Source organism: Macrobrachium nipponense, chromosome 1, assembly GCF_015104395.2.
Source record: "Macrobrachium nipponense isolate FS-2020 chromosome 1, ASM1510439v2, whole genome shotgun sequence".
Lineage (NCBI taxonomy): Eukaryota > Metazoa > Arthropoda > Malacostraca > Decapoda > Palaemonidae > Macrobrachium > Macrobrachium nipponense.
Window position 1 is genome coordinate 189,198,746 of NC_087200.1, and position 10,304 is coordinate 189,209,049.

General features: G+C 40.3%; 1 protein-coding gene across 1 annotated transcript in view; it reads right to left on the reverse strand.

Annotated features, from left to right (window-relative positions):
• Positions 1-1,820: 1,820 nt before the first annotated feature.
• The window catches only part of LOC135219937 (pseudouridine-5'-phosphate glycosidase-like), a gene marked incomplete in the record, with an annotated part of 64,106 nt that continues 55,622 nt past the window's right edge, over positions 1,821-10,304 (reverse strand). The window contains 1 exon segment of the mRNA XM_064257170.1: positions 1,821-4,618. Within this exon segment, the coding sequence (XP_064113240.1) occupies positions 4,531-4,618 (88 nt within the window).

The following is a 10,304-nucleotide window of genomic DNA, read 5'->3' on the forward strand; positions in this document are numbered from 1 at the left end:
ACCTCTGGTATGTCTTCTCCCAGGTGTAGGGAAGTGGGACAGTGACCTTCGTCTAGGAGAGCCAATGGGACGGGCAACCACCTCCTCCACTGACACTTCACTTTGCACTTTATCACTGTTCAGTTTTTCCTCTTTGTCCATGTAGATTCTAAGAGAAGCCCCAACTCTGCAACGGAACTTAACACTAGATTAAACTTCTTATCAAATTGGTGTTAATCTTAGAATGTAGACTGGCAATGGTATTGGGTTTCAGAATCATAGGAGATGAGCCTGGAGTGGGAGGGAGAGAAGGAGGGCTGAAAATAGGTGAAAGATTATTACCAGGAGTAGACAGAATAGGCAGACCCAAGTCTGTCTTAGGCCTAGGGGAAGAATCCCTACTAAGAGACGCCCTACTTTTGGCTCTAGCGGCCACCTTCCTAATCGTATTCTTTTCCAACCTATTAAGGTGAGACTCCAAAAACTTCCACCTACTATCATCGTACACACCTGACCCCTGCACTTAATGTACTTCGTGTGTGCATCATAGACATCTTGGTCAGTCTAGTCTTGCAGCCTTCGCTACAATAGTGAAGACTGAAAGCACAGAATCAGGGATACCAATACTCTGAACTAAAAGAAGAGAAAAAACTAATGTAGGTAAAGCACACCAACACAACATACGAAAAAACAACTAAAGCGGGTACATCACCAACTTCAGCAAGCAACGAGAAAGTGGCAAACGAACTCGGGAATGCACTAAACATCTTGTCGGTTGCATGGCATGAATGACACAGTAGGCTTCAGTCACTTGCTAGCTTCCATTGCGGTGGGCGGGAAACTGTCACTATGCATTGCAACAGTCACTTGCACAAGAATTTTTTAATTTAGGATGCCATGTGAGGCTAATCATTAGCTAAGTAATTACTTGGTAAGTTACTTTTTATAAAATTATGCTCACTTTTTCCACTTTGTCCATGAGGAATCTAAGGGACGCCCCCAACTCTGCAACAGAACTTAACACTAGATTTAAACTTATAATCAAATTTTGGTGTTGATCCTAGAACTCCTATACTGGCAATGGTATATTGGTTCAGAATCATAGGAGATGAGCCTGGAGTGGGAGGGAGAAAAAGAGGGCTGAAAATAGGTGAAAAGATTATTTTTACCAGGAGTAGACAGAATAGGCAGACCCAAGTCTGTCCTTAGGCCTAGGGAAGAATCCCTACTAACATAGGCCCTACTTTCGGCTCTAGCGGCCGCCTTCCTGATCCTATTCTTTTCCAACCTATTAAGGTGAGACTCCAAAAACTACCACCTACTATCACTGTACACACCTGACCCCTGCACTTAATGCACTTCGTGTGTGCATCATAGCACATCTTGGTCAGTCTAGTCTTGCAGCCTTCGCTACAATAGTGAAGACTGAAAGCACAGGAATCAGGGATACCAATACTCTGAACTAAAAGAAGAGAAAAAACTAATGTAGGTAAAGCAAACCAATACAACAGACGAAAAAACCAACTAAAGGGGTACATCACCAACTTTAGCAAGCAAATGAGAAAGTGGTGAACATGAACTCGGGAATGCACTAAACGTCTTGTCGGTTGCATGGCATGAATGACACAGTAGGCTTCAGTCAATTGCTAGCTCCCGTTGCAGTGGGCATGAACTGTCACCACACATGGCAACAGTCACTTGCACAAGAATTTTTTAATTTAGGATGCCGTGCGAGGCTAATCGTTAGCTAAGTAATTACTTTTTTTTTGGGGGGGGTAAGTTTTACTTTTATAAAATTTAATGATGTTACATTCAACTGCTAGTCTTCTGTGACAGTTTATTTCCACAGATCTTTATGAATGGGATAACCAGAATTTTATCATTGTAGCTGACAATTTCAGTAAAATGCCTTTTATTAAGAAGCTAGGCCGAGATACCACGTTGAGAGCTGTCATAAATTTTCTGGAAGAACTTTTCAGTATTCATGGCTCAAGCCAGATCCTGTACTCTGACAATGGACCCCAATATTCATCTGCTGAATTCAAGAGATTTATTGACGAATGGGATATTATTCATATCACCAGTAGTCCAAGGCATGCTAGTCAAACGGATTTATTGAGAGGATGGTAGGTGTAGTGAAAAATATATTGAGAAAAGCCTCTTCTGATGGAATGAAAAGTCCGGCCAAACTCTTATTCATGAGGAAGATATCGAATAGCCTTCCTGTTAAAGTGGAAGCAACCCTTGATCTCATGGATCATCACTTCAAGCAACAGGAGACCAGCAACAATTCTAAAAGCAATTATGATCTTCATACACATTCAGAGCTGAGTGAGTTATTACCTGGCATAAAGGTTCTTGTACAAGATGGCAAGAATTGGTTTCCTGCTACAATCAAGATGAAAAATCCTGAACCCTTAATTACCCCAAATGGTAGTGAAATAAGAACAAGAAAATAACAATGCACATCCTAAATCTGCCAGTTTTGAAGAATAAGAACATTATACATCATCTACCTGAAATAGAACTAGAGATGCTATCATCACCTGTTAGGCATCCCGTAGCCTCTGTCCCAAGTAAAAGACCCAAACAAAACATTGTCAAGCCCACATACTACCGAGAAGACATCCGAGTTGGAATTGAAGTATTGTATACAAAATGATCATGTATTGATGTTTTCAGTGATGCAGTATATTCAGTTATGAATTATGTCAGTGTCACATTTGTTTCAGATTTTGAAAGCATGTTTTCCCAAAATGAATCAGTTGTGTTGCATAAGAAAAATGTATTGTAATTTTCCTTTTTATGAAAAGGGGGATGTTTCAATATGATGACTTTTGTTCAGATGTACAAATCCATTGTTTTGATTCCCAAGTTGTATACACCATGGACCGACTCGTGCCTACCTCAGCAAAAGTGTTACTCAATAAAGCAATGCCACTTTACAGGGTGTATCATTAAGACACCCTACCATATATCACTTAAGTCTTGCTAGACACTCCAAAAATCCTGCAGATGGCCTCCTACTGGAATCTGAGGGCTGTGATACTTAAATCTTTCTAGTCTTGTGAGAATTATTATCCTTATGGTATCCAAACATAGATCCTCGAAAGGGCCTAGAGGGAAAGAATGAAGACACACTGGAGGGCTTCCACGGAACCTTCGATAGAGGATAATCAACAGGGTCAGGAGCTGGTTCTTCATGGATGACTTCCAGGGCTGTTTCAAAAATTCTTTATTTTCCTGACTGCACACACCTTGAAAAAGGAAGAATTGAACAGGTGCTCATGTGATGGATTGAAAATAGCCACCAACTTCTGAAAAGTTAACACCTTAAGAGTTAGATATAAGCATAGCTGATCGATGCATCTCTTTGACCATAGCATGCGCAAATCAGTGTGACACTTCTCCAGAAGCATCAAAAATTGTCCTGTCAAGGCAACCCAAGAACTCTAATGACTTTTCCATAATAAAGAATACTTCTGGCACAATAAAATCTTCAAGCTGCAGTACGGATCAAGCAATAGTACTAAGTGAGAGTTCAACAAATAATAGCACCTCAATGACTCATAAAAATGGAAATAGCTTCAGAACCAGCATAGAACCAGTATCATATGATGCAGTTCTACATGACCACATTAAGGGAGGTAGAAATATAAAAGCATTCTTGAAGGAGGCCTTATGTGTCAGAACACAACAAATTTCCTCAAAGTGCGCTTCAACTAAGGTAGAAAGATTCAACCTTTTCTTCATCTTACTTGGCAACGAAGTGCTGCAGGACAACAAAGAATGAGTCTCTATTGCCTCAAAATCCTCAAACAAATAAGAACAAGAGTAAAGAGAAGTATACCTGTCTCTGAGATGCCTAAAAACCAATGACTCTTCCACCTCAAACACTGCCTCTGCAAGAGCTGACAAAGGAGCCAGGGTGGCAGATCCTGACTCTTCAAGCAAAGCAACAGACAAAGTGTAAGGGGAGGTGGTACAGAGGACACATATTTGTTGCATAAAACCTCACGAACCAAGATGTGGCTGAGAGACCAGACATACTAGTGACAGGTAGGAATGGTAAACAGCTAGAAAAGCATCTCAAAAGGAAAGCAGAGGAGTGAATCAGCAAGGCCTGACACAACTGACTCACTAACTACTGCCTTGCAAGCCATCATACCATCTCATTTCAAATATACTTTCAGTACATTTTGCTTAGTTCATAAGGCGGCCCTTCAGAGGACGCAGCAGGCGCCACTAAAGATACATTCGAGGTAGAAGGGGATGGGCCATCAACATAGACTGACATAAATGAGACAAAAGGGAAGATGAAGACTATGAGGAGAAAGAGAAATGAATGAGGAAGAAACCGAGGAGGAAAAATATATTAGTAAGCATGTTATTTTTTACTTCTAATTTCTTGACAGATACACCAATCACTTTCACCAGCTTAATGCTGTACAAGAATATACATATATATACTTGTAATACCTGCCCATCTACTGGGCTGTCAACCCATCATTATACTGCTCGCACATGTTCATTTTACATAATACATAAATTTTAACCATCACCATAAAAACGTACAGGTCGTCCTATGCTTGATGCTGATTTTGATCCAACCTGCCTCAAAGTGTCAACTGGCATGGAGCTGAAAGACAGGAAGAAAAAATATATATGACTGTTAACAGCAAATTTTATACTATGTACAGTGTCATATTTTCATGAGTCAATCAATTATACACTTAGCCTGGACCTTGTAAAAATCTCTGCATGGTAATAAAACTTGAGCATTCTGGTTATTAATCAAAGGTCATAATTTACAATTTGTGTTGCAAACAAAGTTGGCCAATATTCAATCTACATTCCTGAAAATTTCCAAATGTATCTTGAAAGTTATCTGTACACAGTGATTTACACATTTAAGGGCAGGCAGTATAACATTCTTAGCTTTAGTTTATGTAATTCATTCAATAAACTAACAAAATGTTTTTTACAATATTGTATAAAATTTTTATACAACCAATCATAAACTGCCTCTGTTATTTGTAGAACATATCCAGGCAAAAATCTGAAAAATAAAAGAAAGATCCCCTCTCCTCATATGCCAGCCAGGTTCATTATGCTTCAAGGAAAGAAGGTAGTGTTAAAAGATAGTTAATGTCTAGGAAAGTAAACTATGGTTGTTGATTTTGTAAATATGTTCAGTAATTTGATTTTTTTAGCCATTTTTTCACAGGCATTATTTAATCATGAGCCTTTATCCTCAGGAATAGTTGTGGAGAGGTCTTCCCCTTGTGAGAAATGAGAGAGTAGAGCTCTTGTGATCTAAGTGAGCGAAGGTCTTGTGAATTACAAATAGCAGAGCTGGTGTTCGGGAAAGACAAAGCACTGTAATTATTGAATAATCTTTGTGTGAAAAATAGTGAACAATATAAAATATAATCGAGCTGGAAAGCTAATTTCTTTATTGCAATGCTTTGAGGTGATCAGTCTGAAAAGAGCAGACTTTTACCTCAACCCATTTGCATGTGGGAAAATATAATTTTGTAGTTCTTTGTGAAATGTTCCATTTGCTTCCTGAATCGATTTGTGTAACTCATATTGTTAGAATTTAGTCAAACTTCAGTTTTCGTACATTTCAGTTTCTGTACTTTTTTCTACGAAATCATGTCTCGGTTATCGTATGTTTCCTCAGTTTTCGTACACTCTGAAATGGTCCATCCAGGGCCTAACGCGTGACGGGGCCCCGTATCAAGCACCCAAACAAAGCATCCCATTTTCTTTCATGATCCATTCTACTTTTATTTGTTGTTTTTGTGCTTTTTGTGCTTTTTTATTCATTGCAACTGCTAAATATGCCATCATGGGACCAAAGAAAGTTCCAAGTGCTAGCCCTTCTGTAAAAAAAGGCAAGAAATACTATAGAATTTAAGAAAGAACTCGCACCAAAGAGTTGGAGGAAGTTGCATGCCCTTCTTGTCCAAATACCAAACCAATGTTACATTCACCGTCTTTTCCTTTATCTTGCAAAGGGAAGGTGTCAATGCAAATGGTTGGTAACTGCATGCCAAAAATTTACTTTTTCCTGGATCTGAAAAAGCTGAAACAGACCAAATATACTACAATAACTGCTATCATGCCATATTCTATTTATAATACTAGTGATAAATAACAGTATTATACCTAAAACATTCTTATTCATAGCATAAGGAATATTATCAGGCCACAGAGCTGTGTCATTACAAGTCCTCAGAGTTGAACCAAAATCTTTCACTAATGGAAGATTATATAATTCATTCCTGTTTGTTTTGGGGTTCTGAGTGTTTAATTATTACCCCTATCTCTAATGACATCCTGGAATGCTAGTTTCTGGGAGACTAGCAAAATGCTCAGCAAAGGTAATAGTACTTACTTCTGAAGGACGTACCACAAGTATTCCATTTACCTTCAAAACTGAAGGTGGACCAGGAGTAAACATTCTTGCAATCTTCCCATCTTATTTCCATACAAAAGAGTTTGGGGTTTTGCTGTGCATGTTCATTACAAAGAATGACTGTGGCTGTTGACAAGTAGCTTTCTATGCCTGAAGAATCTGGGCTCTGACATTTTTATTATTTATCAAATCTCCCTCAGCTCTTATGTCAAAAACCTTCAGTTAACGCTCTTCTAGTTGCTTGAATATGATGCTAATTTCCTCTAACCACCAGAGAACTGGTCACCACTGAAATAAGCCTTTAGACTTAGGAGTGGAATTAATAACATATGAAGGACATGGTTATAAAAAAAAATAAAAAGTGAAGTCTTGGTCAGTATCACCTTCCAGAACATTATGTGTACTACAATGCCCAGTTAATATGTTATGTAAACAATCATATTTTAGCATTTCTTGTGGTTTTTCAATCACAGACCATCTTGAACTTCTTGATGGAACTTTTTATGACCCAATTAGGGACTTTAATTGCTAATAGTTTCATTACTGGGTGCTACTATAATATAATTTGAGGAATATTTGAGTCTTCAGAGTTTTGGAAGACCAAAATCATTATACAGTACAGCACAGTAGAATCTTTTGCAACAATCATGTCAACATACATTGACAGTACACTAACCAAGTAAACAATTTTGCTGCCTGACAAAATTGCCATGGCATTGGGATTCACACATTTTTTTCCTATTTCTTATTATGTTCTTTTTCCTTTCTCAACTCATTATTATTAGAAGATTGGCTGCTACATGAAAAAGACTTCTGTCCTTTCAATATCTATTCCGGGATAAACTCTCTCTTGGACTAAGGCATAAGTATCTTTTATCAGGATAGTACTTGACGAAATGATTCTCTTATCCAGCTTCTGTTGAAATTTCCTTTCTTATATATTAATCATAATTGTATTCACATTTTGGCTTCCTACTTTACTCTAATTTCTCATTTACACGATGGCACTGATTGCTTCTGTCCAAAATCTGTTATTCAATTCCAGTTGACAATGGTGAAATGTAGAATGCCTACTGTCTTCACCAATTAATGTTACTTCATCATTCACAGTCAGCAAACCAAATTAGTTGTTTGAGTCTTAACCAGATCTGGTTTGCTCCTTCAATCATAGTTTTTCATCACTATTTCCCTCCATAATGGGAAATTAATTGAATCCTTAACAAAGCAAATCCAATTTTCATCATAAAACAAAGAAAGATTTCCATTTACATAAAAGAAAGTCTCTAACCTACTGGTGCCATTTCATAATCTATATATAAGAACACATACCAGACATAAAATGACAAATTTTCTAAGAAAATTTGTATTTTTCATAGCTACAAACCTGAGGTCTTAACAATAGGATAATTTCTAGCGCCTAACTGGATCCGGTAAACAAGCAGATGAAAGCAAGGAATCTTGTGGTATCTGGCAACGCATGTGTAGATCGGGTGAAGAGTGGTCAAACACCGAACATCTACTCCAGTCTTTCCCAACTCAGGACGACTTAACAAAAAGAGGGGCAGCTAGAGGCGGGCAGTATAACGTTAAGACCTCAGGTTTGTAGCTATGAAAAATACAAATTGTCTTAGAAAATTTGTCATTTGTTCATACGGGAACAAACCCTTGGTCTTAACAATAGGATAGATCATACTTGGAGGGAGGTATAAGACATCCTAGACCGGCTGGGGGCCTACCCGCCAGTTCAGCTCTCAAAAGAAATAGTTCTTAGAGAGGGACTGAAGCCCGTTGAGAAGCTAGATACACTAAAATCTAGCCACTCAGAACCTGAGTGACGTACAATGATATATGGGATAACCATTGTATAGGGAACCAAAGAGAAATTTTGAACTGTCCAAAAACAAACCAGGGCACTAGGGTTTGTAGTACTCCCAACTCCTCCTTGCTTAGGAGTGGAGCCCATGCTACTAAATAGTGGGTAAAAATATTGTATATTGCACGACCACACTACCAGTATGACTACCTCACTCACCTGTATCAGACCAGTCCAGCAAATGACGTGTCAATTCCTTAAACCGCCCGAAGGAAGTAGGAAAGGTACAAGAGAAAGAAGGAGGCCAGCCAACTCACTCATTCTCTCATCCACACGATCATCTTAGATAAGATACAAAAGTGCCCAGTTAAGGGCAACTATGAGTTACACAACCTGTTGGGCAGCCACCACAGGACCCAGGGAAAATGTATCCATAGATCTGTGGGCAACATCCTTAAGATAGAAGGAGGTGAACTTGGACTGGCGCGACCAAGTACCAGCGCTTAGCACTCTATGTACAGCCAAGTTCTTTTTGAAAGCCAGAGAGGGACCAATACCCCTAACGTCATGTGCCGGCACAGACGTGGTGATGGAATCATCAAGAGTCAAGTATGCCTGTCTGATGGCTTCCCATATCCAAAAAGAGATAGTATTCTTAGACACCTCTTTCTTTATATGGCCTGTACTGACAAAAAGTCTGCGGCAGCCTGGTCTAAGGTGCCGAGTCCTTTAAGATAGTAACGCAGGGCCCGGACAGGGCACAACAAAAGCTCTTGAGCATCACCACCCACAAAGTCAGTTGATGGGATGGAAAACGAAGCGAACCTGTCATCATGCACCAAGGGATTTTGGGTCTCGGCCATGAATTCCGGAACAAATTCGAAGGACACTGACGTCCAACCCCTGGTGTGCTTCACCTCATAACTCAGACCCTGGAGCTCTCCTACCCTTTTGGAAGATGCCAAAGGCAAAAGGAAAACTGTCTCGAATGTCAGGTTCCTATCGGATGAGCTTTGCAAGGGCTCTTTTGGACTCTTAGTCAAGCTCTTAAGCACCAAGGAAACATCCCATGTTGGGGGCTTGAGCTCTCTAGAAGACAACTGCTCAAACCCCTTAACTAGCAGGGAAAGTTTCCAGGAAGAGATGTCGATACCCTTCAGGCGTAACACCAAACTCAGAGCCGCCCTGTAGCCTCTAATAGCAGACATGGACAAACATTTCTCGTCTCTGAGGAAGGTTAAAAAGTCTGCTATTCGCTGAATAGAGGTTGCGAGTGGAGAAAAACCCCGTTTACAACACCAATCACAGTAGATCGCCCATTTGCCTTGGTAAACTGCGGAGGTTGACTTCCTAAGACTGCTGGACATGTGCCCAGCTGATTTCTGAGAAAAGCCTCTCTCTCGGAGGAGATAGCTGATAGCCTCCAACCGTGAAGAGACAGGGATTCTACTGACTGGTGGAACCTTTCTGCATGGGGCTAACACAGGAGATGCCACCAAATGGGGATCTCCCTCGGAATCTCCGACAACAATGATAGTAGATCTGGAAACCATTCCGCCTGAGGCCACAGAGGGGCTACCAGAGTCATTCTGAGACCCTGTGAACCCAACAGCCTGTTCAGAACCTGACAGATCAAACAAAATGGAGGGAAGGCATACACCTCCAGGTTATCCCAGGGATGTTGGAATGCGTCTTCTGCCAATGCCAAGGGATCTGGGACCACTGAACAGAACACCTCCAGCTTCCTGTTGTAACGTTTTTTGCGAAAGGTCCAGCATGGTCTATCCCAAATCTGGAAAAGCCTGTCCGCCACCACTTGATGAAGGGACCACTCTGTGCCTAAGATCTGATCCCGGCGACTGAGTTTTCCTGCAACAAGGTCCGGCTCCCTTGGAAATAACTGGGTTAGAGCTCTAACCGAATTGCTGATTGCCCACTGGTGAAGCTCGACGGTCAAGGCATGAAGTTGCTGAGAAACTAGGCCTCCCTGTTTGTTCACGTAGGCTACCACCATGGTGTTGTCTGACATGAGAATGACAGAGTGACCCTCTACCATCCCCCGAAACTCCATCAGACCCAGGAAAGCCG